The following is a 19052-nucleotide window of genomic DNA, read 5'->3' as shown; positions in this document are numbered from 1 at the left end:
CTACAGTTTGATGAATTGCAACAGAAATTACCCCAAGGAAAATGTCATTCCCACATGCTCATTCAGTGCTGAATGTAGAGATCCTTGTGCTTGTGAATGTGTGTGTGTGTGTGTGTGTGTGTGTGTGTGTGTGTGTGTGTGTGTGTATGTGTGTGTGAGTGTGAAAAATGAGTGAGCTCCATCCTTCAGGAATTTGCCTTTTAAATCAAAGGACATTATTATGCTATCCAGTTTCATTCAAACTGGTGCACTTGCTCAAGGTATCATTCCTCATTGTGCCTTTTAAAGTTTCCTTTGACTTCCAGGGGCAGAAATTATGTGAGCGAGAAATACAATGCACTGTACAAGATGTATTTTAGGAGCACAGATAGAACGTGGTAACTGTAGAACTGAATATTGAAACTACATAACACAGACTAAAGAATAGCTTGCACAAAGTGACAAGATCCAGGTACAGTACTCATTTTTTATTTTTCAGACACTGATAAAATAAAAAATATTTTTGTGAACATAGCAAATGCAGCTGTAAATATCCAACCTCAACAAAGAGGCAGGGATAACTCTATATGACACAAGGGCAAGTCATATTGGCCTTTGTAACATCTGCTCATGCACCAACATTTACAGTAAGTTAATTTTGTGAGCTTTAAGATGACAAGCATATTTTCACTTGCATAGAGCAAAGCCAACTGTTACCCTTTTTGATCCAGCTGAAAGAACATTTCACAACATGCAGAACACTGAACCAGTCCCCATTTCGTTATGGTTACGGTTTATGCTATCATGATAACCTTGTAATAAAGAGAGCTTGTGTATTGCTAGTACAGTTTCTTGATACTTGACTTCCAAGTGATGTACCAAGCGGCATTATTGCAGGATAAAACAAATACAATGTATGTCCAAAATTGTGGAATATGGTAGTTTGTTACAAGTACTCATGTGGGTAGTACACTGCAGCTTGGCCACTTGAAATACAGTCAATACGTCAAATAATCATTGAAGTTGAAGGTCTTTTCAAGTCCTCTTCTTTTTATATTCTATTTATTTTAATCCCTCATAAGTCAAATCTTTTCTAAGTCAAAGCTACTAGTATTTCAGTCCACCCATGTACAGTGGAACCTCACACAATGACAAAAAAACCATAACGATTACCTTATATGTATTAGGTTTCTCATTGTATCAAGATACATAAACAGCAACAACAAAGAAATATGAAAGGGTTTGGACATGCAAAGTAGCATTGTTCTTTATATGAGGGCTTTGCCATAGCCAATCTCTTCATAAAGATTCCACTACTCGGATAAACAGAAAGTGTTCACCTCGCACCAACATTTCAAGAGCCGATGGGCAAAATGTACGAAGAAATTGATGTCTACCTGAAACTGTTGAACCTGTAATGCAGCCAAACAACAGGACATTGTGAAGACAGTCATTACCACACAGAAGGATTTGGCCAAAATGGACACTAAACTTGAGGACACTGATAAGGCCAGAAGGCTGTGCTAATCAGGTGAGCAGTGCCACCACAACCAGTTCACAACTTAACCCTAAAAAGACTGGGCTATTTTGGTAGCTGGAAAGACTGGGGGGGCCTAAAGGGCCCCCCCTTAAGATCTCGGCCGTGGATCACGCGATCGCCGCGGAAATTTGCACAACGGTAGTTTGCGATGTAATCTACAAGATCGTATATTCAAATTTTACAAAATAGTCTTCTTTTATTTTATTTTGATTAATTATGCTAACTTATGCAAGAAATCAGACTCTTTGGTCTAAATCAGTAAATAAAGCTCCAAAAGTGCTCTTTTTTAGTCTAATTATTCTTTGTGGCATTCTTAGCAAATGTACTTGAAAAAAAATTCGGTATCAAAATTAATTTCTTATTAATTTTATTGTTTTATGAATTTCTTATGTATTTCTTTGTTTTTTGACCTTTTGTTTTTGTTGTTTTTTTAAACAAAATTTGTGGCAGACACTTTTTGAAGCATAATACTCCTAAAACAAATTAATTTTAGCCATTGAGAGTAAAAATAAGTATATTTATATGAACCATGTGAAAAAACTCAATTTGCATTGACTTTGTACACAAAATCACATATTTGAGCCATTTTCGGACTCACGTGCATGTACAAAAAGTTATGTAACTTCAAAACCGTACCCCCGGGCGTCAAAAATTTGGTGTCAAAATGTGCGGGAAACTCGAAAGAAAAAAGTCATAGAGCATCGCGGCGAGAGCATTGCGTGTTGCAGAGTAATCGCGCGAAATGTCGAGGGGGGCCCTTTTAGGCCCCCCCCCCCAGTCTTTTTAGGGTTAATGCAAGAGCAAAGAGAGCTGCCAAAAGGCAGCAGAGGTTGCAGCTCTCAAGGCTGTTGTGGCCAACAGGATCTCCACTATCCATGAGGGCTCTGAATATGGGCAGTGGAGATATGTCAACTTAGAAAATAAATCCAGCTGATGGTGTGTCCCATCTCCCAGAGGAAAGGTGCCCAAATGGTGCAATTTAGCGCATTTTTGTTTGTGTTATCTTTTTCTTTTTTATTTTTGAGGGGGCTAATATTGACAGATATTACAAATGTTGACAATCGGTAAACTTGCATATACTTTTATAATCATTAAGTATAGCTACACACACTTACAATTTACAGGCAACGGGAACAAGCCTTGAGTATAAACCAGAAATAAAAGGAAATCAAGATTTCATTTCTCATTGTTCAATGAGTATTTGACAAACATTGGCACATTTTCATTCAGTTTCACATGCAACCTTAAGCTGAAGTTGGTGAAAACTAAGGGGGAACAAAAGAAGATGGGTTTCTACCTTGCAGAAGAAAACCACCCCTTACTTGGAATGCAAACTGCATACAATGAAATCAAATACATTACTATTTCAATGTCTTAAAATACACCTTGCACTTTTTTCCCCCTTTTTAATCACAAAAGGGTACTGAGAGAGCATACTTTTGCACAGAAAAGTTTTTCTGTCGAGTAAGATTGCACATTCCATCAAAACACATTCCGAGAAGGACTCGTCATTTCTTGCCACTTTTCAGTGCATCCTGCACGAAGCTGAACACATCCCGCGTGGAGGATGTCCGCGTCTGCTTGTCTTCCCCATCCCCGCTTGCCACGAATCCAAACCCCGTGGTCGGCTTGGTGGCAAGGTTGAGAGGGGTCGAGCTCGCGCCGCTCAGCACTGAGTTAGATAGCTGCGGGTACAGGCTGGCAATCTGCTGTGACGTGAGACCAGGCTGAGCACTTGATCTTAGCGGGCTGCCGTGAACACTTGGGACTCCGCTCGAGGTGGGCAGTGGTGGCTTCTTGAGGGGCTTTTTTGTTGGTGAGTCGTTGGGTGAGATGCTGCTCCATAATTCTGCAAAGCCCGCTTCTCTGGACATCAACGGATCTACCCTGGCGCCAGAGCTTGTAACATCTCCTTTGTTCAGTTGCTGTGTGGGTGGTGTGAAGTTTACCTGGTTGATGTCTTGACCGGGAGGAATGAATACTGCTTGTTGGATTTGACCATCCTCTTTTGTTTGTGGATCTTTTATCCCATCGGTGAGTAAAAGATCCTCGCACAACATGCTCTCCTTTCCCTCAACTTTTGAGTCTAGAAGTGAAACGTCTACATGAGATGACGGGGATTGGGGCGGAAGACCTCCTAACAGAAGTCCAGCTTCTGACGGCACACCCTGATGGGACTTTGCTGAGGGAGTCTTCTCAGCCAGACTCATGCCACTGAAAAGGGACCCTACCGAGTTCGATGTTGAAGGTATGTCAGTTGTAGATTGCAACTCTTGACTGTCTGTTGGTATCTGCACTCTGGAAAGGTCCAAATCTGGTTGGGGAATGAGTTGTGCATCAGACATCACGGGCTGATCTAGTCTGGTGTCAGCCTCTAATCTTTCCAGCTGCCGTAAAATCTAAAGTAACAAATAAAAAAAGCAGAAACATACAAACTTAAATAATAGATGTATAGATGTTAAAACCGCTGTGAAATGTAGAATGTCTGAAAGTAAACATAGGAATTGACCCATGAACATTACAGAATAATTCCACACTACTACTACAATGGAAACAAATTTGCAACATGTGGGAGTAAATACAAATCTCATCTCACTTTCAATGTGCGCAGTTAAAGAAAAACATTAGATAACAATAAAAATCCCAAACAGGGTTAGTCAACCGACATGATGTTCTATTGGCACCTTGAAGAGCCTCGGCTGCAGTATAAATGCTACAGTTTTTGAAAACCAGCTTTTTGCTGACAACAACGTTAATCACTGAAGGTCATTGCAAGCCAACATAAACAAATCAGCCATTTTGACTGACTGCGGCTGCACAATTGGCACACCTTCGCACTCAATTGCGTTTGCAGTTATCAAAGGAGAACTCAGTCACAACGAAAATGGAGCCAGTCAAGGTCTGCTTTGGGCGGGCAGCCAGAGCAGTATAAACTAACAAGAGATTACTTTTTCAAAAGGGTTTTTGAAACGGTTCGAGGAGGCACCAAATTTTGGCAGTAGTATAAACGGGATATAAAAAGGCAAATTTCACCTTGAGAGCTTTGGATCTGATGGCCCTGTCTGGGCTGGTCGTAAGGGCCGAGAGATGAGAGCTGAGAAGGGCCAGGGCTACATCCGATGAGACCAGGTCCTCCTTCACAATCCCTTCAATGCCAAAGAGACATCGCTGCAATCAGAAAGAGATAGGTAGAAATATATATATATATAAATACACAGAAAGAAAAGTAGATATACAAACACATATCAACTGGTAGATGGGTAGATAGACAGATTAAGAGAAATGTTTGGGAGAGACAAGAAAAAAAAAAAAGATAAGGAGTGTCTTCATTATTGTAAAATTTTCATGTGGTTAGGTGGGTTCCAGCTGCAATGAATACAGATATGACAAATACCTACACAATTTCTGTGTTCCTAACCATAGCACTATATCATACTTGGTAGTTATACTGAGTGAGTACTGACTTTTGTATAGCCATGAGACATATTGAAGTTTGAGATTTCACCAAATCAACAATTTCCCTTGACATTGAATAATTTGTTTGTTTGTTTGTGTTTCAGCAGACTTCTATCACAGAGAAAAAGAACACAAATACAGCTAAGACTGCTTCAGTCCAGAGTGAAATGAGGAATCATTTCAAAATCATTTTAATGAATTTATTGGAAATTGAGCACAAAATTATTCCCAAAAAGTGTCTCTTATATGCTTGAAAGTAGTGCACCCGGTTTCCTGTCTGTAACAGTAATGATGTTAAGTAAAGGTAGTCACTTCAGTGTAAGCACTACTCTCCAAGAAGCCCTTTTCATTGGATTAGGTAAGTTGTAAAGCCCTTTGACCAACAGCAGGGTCACATTTTATTAGGTATATTAGGACAGCAACTCTTGCTAATAAAAAAACTTTCCACAACAATAGCCAACCAGAAAGCAGGGATTCTTGCCATTACTATGACACTTGCTTTGGCAGCAAGAGTTGCTTATCATAGCAACTTTCTTTTTTTTCTTTTCTTTTTTTTATAAATGAAATGGGGGGGGGGGGGGGGTGGGGGCTGACGACTAAATTCCAGAGTGAAATCAGACCAGATTCTCACCAACTGGTTGCCAGGTGAAGACTTTATGCTGGCCGTCAGCAGGTCAAGTATCTTTTGACAGTTTAATGATGAGCTCCTGGAATGAGGCAATAAATAAATGAGTGGATGGTGGATCAAAGTAACAATGGAAAAACAGAGGAAATGGGGGAGGAAATGGGCAAGAGAAGAGCTATGGAAGGTAGACAAATATGATAATAGGGGGTGTTTCATAAAGCTGTTCTTACCGTTACGAACGACTTAAAGGACAAGTTCACCTTTATAAACATAAGGATTGAGAGAATGTAGCAATATTAGTAGAACACATCATTGAAAGTTTGAGGAAAATCAGACAATCCGTTCAAAAGTTATGAATTTTTAAAATTTTTGTGCAGCAACCGCTGGATGAGAAGACTACTGCAGTATATGAATAACTTGCGTACAACAATACAATTTGTATAAGGAAAATATAAAGAGAATTTCACAAAATTCGATCTTTTGAAAAAGGTACACATTCCCCTGACTCGTTACCGACAAATGTTATAGGCAATATTATTCCCCCTGCCTTTAGAAAGAGGCAAGTCAAGAGCTCTTTTATTATGCGAAAAAAGTGAAAATATGTTGAATTTTCTTTTACATTTTCTTTATACTGTTGTACGCATATGACTCACAAGCTGTAGTAGTCTCCTCATCCAGCGGTTCCAACACAAAAATTTTAAAAATTCATAACTTTTGCATCGATTGTCCAATTTTCCTCAAACTTTCACTGATGTGTTCTACTAATATTGTTGCATTCTCTCAATCCTTATGTTTATGAAGGTGAACTTGTCCTTTAAGAACGACTGGAACACATTCTGATGTGCTATTTTTCACAAGAACTGATCACCAGTCGTTCTTAAGTCGTTCGTAACTTTAAGAACAGCTTTATGAAACACCCCCCAGAAGGGGTTTGAATTTAGTCATAAGTTAAATTACGCAATTGGAAAGTGAAAAGAGGAGAGAGAGAAACACACACACACACATTGTACATTTAGAACAGTCCAACACACCTGAGGCAACAGCCAAGGATGTTTGGACCGTTTCGAAGGTACCAAGTGTGGATAAAGTAAATTCCTGGTCACACATGTAAGCTCTCAACCGATCATTTGACTAGAATCTGTTTCATCATTTTATTAACACATCACATATTTTGGGTATATTCTCTTTCAATGCAATTCTACCTATACCATATTTCACTGACTCTAAATTCAGTCTGTCGTACCCTTTGACAAACTGCTGCAGCTCTCCCTTAGGTGGTGTTTGTCTGGTTTCACTGTTTGAGATGAACGTCTCTACCAAAGACACTTCTTGAGACCAATCCGCCACGGCAACTGACTCTAGCCTGTGGAGAGATTATGTAACAGGTGTCAATTTCAAGTTTTGCTGTTACACAATAGTGCAATTTAAATTAGATTTGGTGTGTGCAAAATCATTGTCTTTCTGTAACCTCTTGTCCATGCTTTTCATCTTGTTCTCATCATACTCTACAAGACCTCAGGTTTAGCATTCTCCTGTTAACTGTCAAATTGGGGAAAGTAAACATGTCAACAACTTGCATTTGTACTTGAGTCATTGCGAACAATTTTTGATCATTAAGTATTCATCAAGAAATATTACTCACCTTTCTGACAAGTCAGAACTAGCACCGCTCAACTGATCACTGCCCTTTGAACCATTGCTTCTTCCTCCTGTGCCATCCAACAGCAAATCAGTCACCTTTTCATCCCTACCTGGAACAGCTGGGAAAGAGGGAATATTAGAACAAAAAACAAATTGTTGTAATATGAAAATTTTAACAATGAAAGATGGGACAAGTAAAAACATCAAAAACAAACAAACAAACAAAAAATCCAAATGAAATAAAATCAGGTGAAATTTGTACTTAACACCACATCATCCTGTTGAATGGCTGCTTCACAGGTTTTCCGTCTTCAAGCCCCATTTTTTTTTTCTTTTTCAGATATTCAGAGAACAATAACAGTAACATCCTTTTTGCTGGAATGAATTTCCACAGATACAAAAACAGTTCAAAGTGTAATGCAAACCTGTCTTAGCAAGAAAATGTGTGGTATGTATGTGCCTGAATAGGTAGGTTTCTGGAACTACTAAGCATTAAAAAAAAAAAATCTAAATAATTCAAATAACAAAATGCATTGGCTCACTGTAAGTGTCATCAAATTAAATTTGTCATATTTTGTCACTGTTTCATCAAATTATGTAAATTATAATGTCTCTCTTCTTTCTCTCTTAATGTGAAGTGATATGTCCAGATTACTTGTGGATCATGAAATACAATGTAAAGCACAACTCAATAAGGAACAGCTGTTTTGAGGTGAGATGACATCACAGGACAGTTCACGGTCTAATGCACTTACAAGGGGCACGATAAGACTCATGTCTCATGATGCTACCTGCTTTGGTTGAGGACGGTGTTCGCATCACATGGCTACCGGTGCTTCTAGGGGCATCATCCCCATCGCCATCACCATCATCATCGTTGCCTATTGTAACCGGTGTGTAGTTACTGGAGTCCGAAATGTGATGAGGGAATGCTGGCAATCTAGAGTTGATGAAACCTGGTATAGATTGGAAGAGCAGTAAGTTTGCATCATATCACATTTTTAGATTTGCGGTTACTTTGTTCTTAAACCTAAAATTTGACACATGCAATTTTCCTACCATTTACCAGGATAGGGGAAAGCAATTTGGTACAAAATTGGAATCCGAGGAGAACAATTCATACAGGCTTCCTTTACTGTATGATCAGTGCTTCTGTTTAGGAATACAGATTTAAGGCACAAGCTCAATCAGCATTATAATCCATGGCAGTAGAGAAATGAGAGTTTTACTTTTAAAAACAAAACTTGAGCAAAGTAAGCCTGAATTCCAATACCTATGTGGAAAGCTTGTTGCCATAGACATATCACTATGTCTATATAATAGACATGTTAGGACTCTACAAAGGAGTGCACTTTGTAGAATTAAAAAAAAAGGCACCTGCTAAAAGTTGAGACAGGGTGGACAAACATATTTAACTATGCACTTGATTTGATTGAGAGGTCTAGGATAATTGTGATATCTTGTTTCATATGCCAGTAAGTAGTTTGATGAAAGTTTCCCCTGAAATACTAGAGGGGTGAGACACACAGAGACTCCAACCCTCCCGTTTTCGACGGGAGATCTCCCGCCGAAAGCCCATTTTCGCAAAATCTCCCGTTCTCCCGTTTGAGATTTGATTTCTCCCGCCCTGGCTCTGTGTCTCCCGGTGGAAAGGATTTCTTACTTATTGCTATCGTATGTTGAAAAAATAAGCCTTAGATAGCACCAGAGAACATCTAAAACCCTAGGAACTTCGCGCTTCGCACACATCAACTTGGAGTCTCCCGTTTGTTAGGGGTTTCGGGCGGGAGAATCTCCAGATCAGAAGGTGCTTGGGGTTGGAGTCTCTGGACACACTGTAAAAAAACCCAAACAAACAAACAAGCAAACACGGAATATCACATCAAAGGAAAGAAACTAATGCCTGTTGTCACAAAAAATTGTATTAAAACATTTCTGTAAATACACTGCTGTAACGATGAGAACCTATCTCATGAATTGTACCGAACAAACAAACTATGTGAAGCAGTGAAAAAAATTGCTTATGATGTGACTTATCATGTGACGGGGAATCAACATACCCTGTGTGGTAAACCCATGTGAGTCATAGTGCGATGACCCTGCATCGTTGCCATGGAGAGCCCTGTACCCCGAGCCAGACTGAGAGGACGCCAGTGAGATCTTGTTCTCTCCGCTCAGTCTATTGGCAATGTGCTGCAGGCCTTCCTTCACTGACTCACCAAGAGATTCAATAGTCACAGGCTCTGAAAACACAGGTGCAGAAACAAATACACACAAGTACAAACATGTAGTGCAAACATACTGTATACGCCAAATATTTCGTGAGTTTATATCATCATGAATTTCGCAAGTCGGGTGCTTTTCGCAAATTTAAAAAAACGCAAAAATATCAACACTTATCTTGACATGAATGTGACGTGCATGCATATATACGTTTCTCCATTCAGTATTTCACTCCGCAATTGCAAATTTAAGCACTTGTGAAATTGTCAGAAAGTCCCGATTTGCGACAAAATAGATTCTGCAAATATATGGCGTATACAGTAATATGAATATCCACACACACATACACACATGAAGACACAAAAGACGCTTCAAGAATACCCAAATAAGTTGATATAATGAGTGTATGTTGTTGGGTAATATGTGTTTTTTGTGTGTGTACGTATGTGTGAGACCTGTATTATATGATTGAAAACAAGGCAATCGCCAAATTGTGTCTCGCCCATTCGCGTACAAGGAATTAATATTTTTTATAACTCCCAGAAGTCAATTGACCTGCTTATGACCTTTGACCTTGTGGTGACCTTCAATACCCTAAGGGACATTTACCATCCAAGTTTGGTCACAAACGGACAAAGGGATCAAAAGTAATGAGCCACAATCACAATGCGCCATAAAAACATAACATTGGGCTCTGAAAGTTTGTTGACCCCTGTCTGTGACCTTTGACCTTGTGACGACCTTCACCTCCCCAAGGGACATGTTCCATCCAAGTTTGGTCACAAATGGACAAAGGGATCAAAAGTTATGAGCCATAAACGAAATGCACCCTAAAAACTTAACATTCGGCCCTAAAAGTTCGTTGACACCTGTCTGTAACCTTTGACCTTGTGGTTACCTTCAACTTCCCAAGAGACATCTACCATCACCCAAGTTTGATTGCCATTGTAGCAACATGTGCTGAGTTATGTGTGATCAGAGAGTCTTGCAAGTAAACTTTAACGTATGACCTCAAATGACCTTTGACCTTATCATGTGACCTCTTACGGCACCATAACATGAAGGTACCCCAAGTGCATCCATCACCCAAGTTTGATTGCTATTGTAGCAACATGTGTCGAGTTACGAGTGATAAGAGAGTCTTGCAAGTAAACTTTAACGTATGACCTCAAATGACCTTTGACCGTATCCTGTGACCTCCAACGGCACCATAACATGAAGGTACCCCCAGTGCATCTATGACCCAAGTTAGGTTGTAATCCAAGCAACTTATGTGAAGTTATTTGTCAAAAGAGAGTCTTGCAGGTAAACTTTAACATAGAAAAGAGGGTCTTGCACATACCCTTTAATATATGACCTCAAATGACCTTTGACCTCATCACATGACCTCTGACAACACCATAACATGAAGATACCCCTAGTGCTTCTATCACCCAAGTGTGGCTGCCATTGCTGTAACAGTTGCCAAGTTATGCATCATAAGAGAGTCTTGCAGGTAAACTTTAACATTTGTGACGGACGACGGACGACGGACGGACGACGGACGGACGACGGACGACGGACGGACGACGGACGGACGACGGACGACGGACGGACGACGGACGGACGACGGACGGACGCCATTTGGATCCCTTAGTCTCGCCTTCACCTCCGGTGGGCGAGACAAAAAGAAAAAGTTTTGAGTAGACAGAATCAAAATGCATTACTACATAATACGGATTCTTGACGGACATAAAATGCTTGATCAAAAGAGAAAATGTCTCACTCTGTGCAGATATTGGGGAATTCCCAATGCCGTCCATCTTTCTGGTTGCTTGCGTCATGTGACCAGACCTTCCTGTACGCTGAGATGAACTCCTCCTGGACGAGGCTTCTGTATCAAATAATTTCTCACTCAGCTCCTGGCAAAGAACACACATTGACAGTAAGCAGTGCTTCATTGCAAAAAAAAAAAAAAAAATGTTTTCTTGTTGCTGTTATTGTTTTTATTTTGGGGACTAAGTTGCCCTGATTTAACAATAAAAAATGTCTTCAAAAATTACATACCAGGAGATAAACATTTTGTGGACGAAGTTGCCCTGATTAAAAAAAAAAAAAATGTCTTCCAAAATTACATACCAGGAGATACACATTACATTATACAAATTAGTTACATCACCTTCCCCATAAACATTAACCTGATACACTGATAAATACTTTGTGCTCAGGCGACTACGGAATTCCTTGTGCTATCACAAGAATAAGAATTAAATCACAAAGAGACATTTTCATCCTCCAATGCCAAACCTATTGAGGCAGTTTGAAATAAAATTTCATACACAGTCACTAAAACATCAAATACTATCAGTGAGAAAACTGAAGCAATTGAGAGAGCTACTACAGCTATAGAAATTGATGCTAACTCTAGCCATCTCAACTTGAGAAAGATTTCTCTACTGACAAAAAAACAACAACAACACAACACATAATGACATAAAGGTGAAAAGGCAAAACAAAAATGTGGAAATGACTCAACACTGACTTCATTCAATTAAACATTGCCAAAGCATAAAATGCAATTTTACCTTTGCTGTTTTTCTGACAGCTACATAAGGAGCCATGCCATGCAAAGGATGTGGAGGGCCACTGTATTCTGTGAGGGAGAAATTCAGTTTCCAGATATCACTAGATCTTTTTTTTTTAATTGTGTTTTTTTTTTTCAGTATAACATATTTTGATGCTATCTGACATTACAGTCCAGTTTGTGCAAGTACTGCGATACATGAATAGCCACTGAGTTCAGAGTTTTGTCAGATTTACAATCAATTCTAACGCATATAAATTCACCATGAGAGGACCCCTAATCTGTGCATGTTTGTATTTCAGTTTGGTAAAACCTAAAGGTATACAACCTATGTGATAGTAACACCAGGTTTGAGGTATCTCCACCTTTTCAAACATCCTTGCACAGACAAACGAGCTCAAGCCTATTTTCCTGTTAGCAATGAATTGCCAATATCAACATCAGCTTACAAGGGCACACTCTGTGCTCAAGCAATGAGAATAATGTATTGTTTCTCTGCATCAATAAAATAGCATTTAAACAGCTAAATATCTGATCTTTTAACAAAACCATTACTAGTATCAGTTTACTGTATGCACAGTCTGGTTATCTAATAAAAGACAACATCAATGAGACAACCTAATATACACCTACATAAATCTTCCAGAGGTGTAAAAACCCTAGACACAACACATTTGGTTTAGATATGTACTTGAACCAAAAACAACAGTATGTAAAGAGTCAATGTGGTTGAATTTGCCTATTCTTGAGGAGAAATCATCTCATCCAAGTCCTGGAGATAGTTCTAGGATGGCATGTGTCGTGATATACATCTGGAATCTGTCAATGAGTACATGACCAGGTTTATGACATACTGCGTTGCTCTTACTTGTTGAGAGTTGAATGCCCTTTGCTTTGTTCCTCAACCTGTCAGAGAATGCCTCATGGCCGTGGTCCACTATGTGTAGCATCACTTTAAGAACCTAAATGATGTAATTACAAAGTGGTGAAAAGAAGCAATTTGCTGGCAAATGCAATTACTGGTATATGATTCTTTCTTTATATATGTAATGTAATACTAATAACTTTGACAACATCCCCTGGATCATATTGTGAATATCATATTCAATATTACAATCTCCTGCTTGGATCTAACTGTACTGTAGACCAAAATACCCCATAATCCAACATTTGTGATAGTCTGCAATGACATTGGGTTTTTTTTGCTTTCATCGAATAGGTCATGGTACAGGGGCGGATCCAGGAATTTTGTTGGGGGGGGGCAACTGATATTTCTGGTGCCACTTCCGGGTTTCATTTCATTTTTTAAAATTTCTTTTGTTTTTAACGAAAAATAAAGGGGGTGTGCACCTGGTACAATGTATGCCCCCCTCTGGATCTGCGACTGTGGTAACACCTACACTTAAGGCTGGAGAATTTTTGCCCCACAAAGTATCTATTATAAATGCCCTCGAGAAATGAAAAACAATTTTGATATTGAGAGCAAGATATCATTTCGCAGAGGGGTGAAGATATAGGGTACTCATACCCTAAATCCTGATATTGAAAAATGTGCTACACAGTAATGAAAATTGTGTTCTAAAGATCTGCTGTTTCTTCTCACTTGTCAGATAGAAAGTGGTCATTTTTTTTTTCATCAGCTTCCTCTGATCAAACCAGTAGTCTTTAGACAACTCATGCACTATGAAAAATGTTCATATTATCTCGGCTTCCTTTTATGATACACTTTTTTTGAGCAAAATAAAAAGTAATTCTTTTAGCACAGAACACTGGAAATGAGTTTAACCCATCTTTGGGGAGCATGTATATCATTATTCAAATCATGTAGATTAAGTTGATCTTACAAAACATATGGCATCATGACCTGCTGTACAAGTAATTCTTACATGAAATATTTGTATGCCCCCCTCTAAAAAAAAAAAGAAGAAGAGGTAATGTAATTTATCAAATATTGTAAAGACAGCTTGATTTCTAACATTCAATACATAATTCTAATGGTTTAAACCCAGTATACCACAGTCCAGCTTGTGAGTGAGTATATCTGGCTGTGAATTTACATGATTGTTGGTTTATGAATTGACTTGGCATATGGCAGCTGAAGAAACTCTTGAGCCAAGATTACCTTAAACTTGACATGACAGGAGTTCTTGTCCAGTCTGTCTGCCAGGAAATCCACAAGACACTGACAGTTGCTCCCAGATTCATACGTCAGAGCTTCAGAAAACCAGTAGGAGGTAAAATCGAAAATTGCCTATTGTTGCCTGTTATCCCATTTGAACCAGGAGATTAAAACACATCTCTTCAGAATTTTGCGGTGTGTTTTAAGCGCATGTATACCGGTACATACAGCGTTGTACAAACTGGGTGCACTGCACGTACATCATGACATTTTCACAACCCCTTTTCCAAAGGGTACAAGGTGCTTTATACATTAAATAATGATATATCAGGCATGATAAACTCACACTGGATGTATACTCATAAACAAACAACAGTCTGAAATATTATATATCAATCCTGAAATGATTGAAATTTTAGGTGCTTCTCAAGCAACAAATTTGATAGTTTATTTGTTTGCAAGGAGGGTTATGAATTCCCAAATTTGGGGGTGATGTATGGAAAGGAGCGATCTTCACATTATGCAACAACGACCACATGTAGCATATAGAAATGAGAACTTTGAAAATGATCCAGTGTAGGAACAGGAAGTACAATATCAGGCGCGCCGGAAGCAGTTTTGGATTGGGGGGGCAAACATTGGAGGGGGCTCAAGATTAGATCATGCATATGTTACACAATATACACATACACACACACACACGCACACACACACACACACATCTATTATATATGTATGTATATATGTTAAGTGGCGTACGGTGGGTCGAAACATGGGGGGAACCATAAAGTAATTTTGACGGTCTGTATGCTTGTGCGTGTGTGCCTGAGCAATAATGGGACTACAATTACGGAATGTGATACATTCAACAACGCAGTCATTGAGGAACATTGTAAGTTTTCCTTACATGGCTTATGGAATGACGGTGTGAAACGATCAACAAATTATATACTGTCAGCTAAACATAAGGTGCATGGCATAACAATAAAATGCGAGCGAGCGAGCGAGCGAGCTTGAAAATTTTGATATTCTATAGTTCCAAACTGGAGTTTTAATTGTAGCTACATATTTCGCTTTGAAATAAATGGGGGGCGCATCGGGCGCAACTGCTGGCAATTATTGGCAGCAACATTAGGAGAATGACATAACGATTCAATGCGAGCGAGCAAAGCAAGCGAGCTTGAGAATTTTGACATTTTTACAGTCCAAAACCTCCCGTTTGTAGCTATATCTTTCGCTTTGGAAATTAAGGGGGGGGGGGGGGCATCGGACGCAACTGCTGCAATTACTGGCAGCAACATTAGGAGAGTGGCATAACGATTCAATGCGAGCGAGTGAAGCGAGCGAGCTTGAAAACTTTGACATTTTACAGTCCAAAAACTCCCGTTTGTAGCTATATTTATCTTTCGCTTTGGAAATTAAGGGGTGGGGGCATCGGGCGCAACTACTGGCAATTACTGTCAGCAACATTAGGAGAATGGCATAACGATTCAATGCGAGCGAGCGAAGCGAGCGAGCTTGAAAATTTTGACATTCTAGAGTCCAACAACTGCCGTCGTAGCTATGTTTTTCGCTTTAGAAATTAAGGGGGAGGCGCACCGGGCTCAGCTGCTGGATGCGAGCGAGCGAAGCGAGCGAGCTTGAAAATTTTGACATTTTACAGTCCAAAAACTCCCGTTTGTAGCTATATCTTTCGCTTTGGAAATTAAGGGGGGGGGGCATCGGACGCAACTGCTGCAATTACTGGCAGCAACATTAGGAGAGTGGCATAACGATTCAATGCGAGCGAGCGAAACGAGCGAGCTTGAAAACTTTGACATTTTACAGTCCCAAAACTCCCGTTTGTAGCTATATTTATCTTTCGCTTTGGAAATTAAGGGGTGGGGCATCGGGCGCAACTACTGGCAATTACTGTCAGCAACATTAGGAGAATGGCATAACGATTCAATGCGAGCGAGCGAAGCGAGCGAGCTTGAAAATTTTGACATTCTAGAGTCCAACAACTGCCGTCGTAGCTATGTTTTTCGCTTTAGAAATTAAGGGGGAGGCGCACCGGGCTCAACTGCTGGATGCGAGCGAGCGAAGCGAGCGAGCTTGAAAATTTTGACATTTTACAGTCCAAAGCTGCGGTTTGTAGCCATATTTTTTCCCTTATATTCATATATATACATATTTATTTTATTTTCTTTGTTTATTCATTTATTTTTATTATTATCATTTTTTTTTTTGGGGGGGGGGGGGCAAAAATGCGTTTTGCCCCCCCCACTTTTTGGATTGGGGGGGCGGCCGCCCCCCCTGATCCCCCACTTCCGGCGCCTATGCCCCCAATAGTTTGTAGCTTGTGAAAAGTTACTTCCCACGACAAAATGTTTGAGCACTATCCTCATGTGTCAAAGTACATATATATACTGTACTTCAGTCAAATTGTTAGGCGTTGCATCAAAATTATACCTGTTATGTCATTGTAAAGATAGCCAGGGGTTGGAGTTTCATCATCTTGAGTAGCTTTCAACAGCATTGGCCACTGGAATAACAATGTAAAGATGAGGAATAAAAGTACAGTCGTAGCATCATAAATGTAAACACAAAATTGATAAACAATGCATAGAGCTTTTAGATTTTAACAGAGAAATGTTGATCATATTCATCATTCACTATAAAGTAAATATACATGTATGTTTACATACATACATCCTTAAATTGGAAATCTAAATTGTCAAATAAATATAACTCACTGCATAACTGTCCTATGACAGCAATTAACAAGCAATGAAATAACCAGCCATCATCCTGTTTGGTGATTAAACTCATTTTTACTTTACACAAATTGAAATGTTATCAGAGTTTACAATTATCATGTATTATGAAGTGTCTGGTAAGCACAATGTCAAAGTCCACAGATCCAAGGAGAAGAGATATCGAGATTGGCACAAACCAAACATCTTTATAAACATACTGGAACAAGTTTAAGCATTCCTCTTCTGTCAAGTGAAATACAAGACTGCAAAGTCATTTACACTCTCTCAGCCAGCTCGTAGGTAGTGTCTAGGACTTCTTTTCATAAGTGTATTCAGACTGATTTATTTTTGTTGTCTCTGAACCATGTATCAAATGCATTTCAAGGTTAAAAAACTGAATAGATTTTTAAATCTTTATATGAATTCATGAAACCTCTACCAATTTGTTTGTCTGATTTTCCTTTATTTTTCAGAGTCAATTTGAATATGATGTGGTGTGAAATTGCAGCCAAGCTTTTGTGGCTCAGTGGATATAAGGTCGCATGACATTATGAAGGTCCCTGGAGTCCCAAGGCTTCAGTGGTTGTTGTGACCACAAAGAATAGCCAAAAAATGCTTTATCCTTCTTCTTCTTCTTCATCCTCTTTTTCTTTCAATAACCTTCAATGGGCTATGCAGCCTATTCCACAGACTGATGGACTTGACTTTGTGTGCTTGTTTTGAGGTGGAATGTGGTTCTACTCAGAGGCAGTGAGATGGCCTATCAGGAAATCTTGGAGTTTAAAAAGACCCAATAGCACAATACTGTATAAGCTGTTATTTTCGTGAGCGCTTAATTTCAATTAATTTTTTCGAATCACATTTGGATTTAACAACACATGAAAATGTCACCATGTGTTATACCTGGTACATTAGCGTTGATGTCTATTCGTGAAAACAACATCTCGTGAAAACGTCTATGTATATCTGTACACGAAAATAACAGCTTATACAGTTGTGTAGGGATTCAAAGGTGGCCTGATGCATTCGCTGCCCACTGGTGGAGACAGGACTTCATTCATAAGCTTGCATTTTTGGGCTGGTCGCAGTTAAGGCAGGGAGGGTGCGTAGCTATGGGGGGCACTTTCCGCTGCTACACTGGCCTACATTATGTACATGATATGTATGTGTGCCTCTTCCAGATCCAGCCAAGGCAAAGATCAGTATGGACAATTGGACATGTATTGTAACGTTTCATCTATTACCCACTCTAATGTCAATCACACACCCACACTTTAAACACTCATGTGGCTGTGGATGTGTGGTTGGCCTGGTCTGGGCAGTGGATGCCATAACACAAAAGACACGCACATGTCGTCATTGACTCAGTTGTGGTTGTTTGGTCTTTGGTACACTGGAGAGGATCTACATTAAATCATGTAAATCTACTTTATAATGTAAGGGCTAAGGCCTACTGCAGTCATCAAGCCACGTCCACTATTAAGCTGGTTAAATTTACTGTTCTTTGAGACTTTGCATACAAAGTCAGCTCTGTGAACAGGTGAGTGGTCATGACATTCCAGACAATTCATACTCATCATATTCATCATCATAGCCATAGGATCATAGCATTTGAATAAATTAATATAAAATTTATGTATTACTACTCTAGTTCTAGACCTATTGGAGTCTGGAGATAAACTTAGTGGAAAATGAGCAAAGAAAATGGGATTGTGCATCGCCGGTATTTGAACCCGGCTTAACCCAAGGCCCAAGAAGAGTGGCAAGACCTCGACCTCCGGATTGCTAGCCCGGTGCTCTACCAAATGAGCTACAGAAAGCCCTAGAACAGTGTTCGTCCAGGAAATGCTCGAATGGTCAGAAGCTTTAGCAATGAGTGCAAAATGTCAAATGTGTATGACACACACGCACATTCTCATTATCGTAACTTACATGAAAAGCAGTTAGTGGGACTAAACTACACTTACACACCTAGATCGCTATAAGAAATAGGCTCTAACATTCAGATAGTTTAACTAAACTTTCATACGAAGTATGATTTTGCCAAATTAAGGATATTCATAGACATGCAAATAATCCAGACTATAGAAAATGTGGCACCTCACCTTATTGACGAAAGAAACTTTTTCGACCACTTCCGTCAAAAACCCTGTGGGCGCAGCCATTTT

The 19052-nt window shown here is 39.4% G+C and overlaps 1 protein-coding gene across 1 annotated transcript; it reads right to left on the bottom strand.

Moving 5' to 3' along the window:
* Positions 1 to 3027: 3027 nt before the first annotated feature.
* Positions 3028 to 19049, bottom strand: LOC139733598 (AP-4 complex accessory subunit tepsin-like). The gene is made up of 13 exons (XM_071644409.1): positions 18990 to 19049; positions 16598 to 16670; positions 14150 to 14241; positions 12896 to 12989; positions 12029 to 12096; positions 11230 to 11365; positions 9302 to 9484; positions 7997 to 8197; positions 7243 to 7360; positions 6844 to 6963; positions 5607 to 5682; positions 4553 to 4687; positions 3028 to 3918 (listed from the first exon to the last, which is right to left on the bottom strand). Exons 1-13 carry the CDS (start codon positions 19047 to 19049, stop codon positions 3028 to 3030), a joined length of 2247 nt encoding a protein of 748 aa, XP_071500510.1.
* Between the last annotated feature and the right edge of the window lie 3 nt (positions 19050 to 19052).

The sequence above is a fragment of the Diadema antillarum genome, unplaced genomic scaffold (genome assembly GCF_040938485.1).
Source record: "Diadema antillarum isolate AM-2024a unplaced genomic scaffold, OU_Dant_1.0 seq00000484_RagTag, whole genome shotgun sequence".
Lineage (NCBI taxonomy): Eukaryota > Metazoa > Echinodermata > Echinoidea > Diadematoida > Diadematidae > Diadema > Diadema antillarum.
Note: the sequence above shows the minus strand (reverse complement) of the source record. Positions and strands in the feature narration are given on the sequence as shown.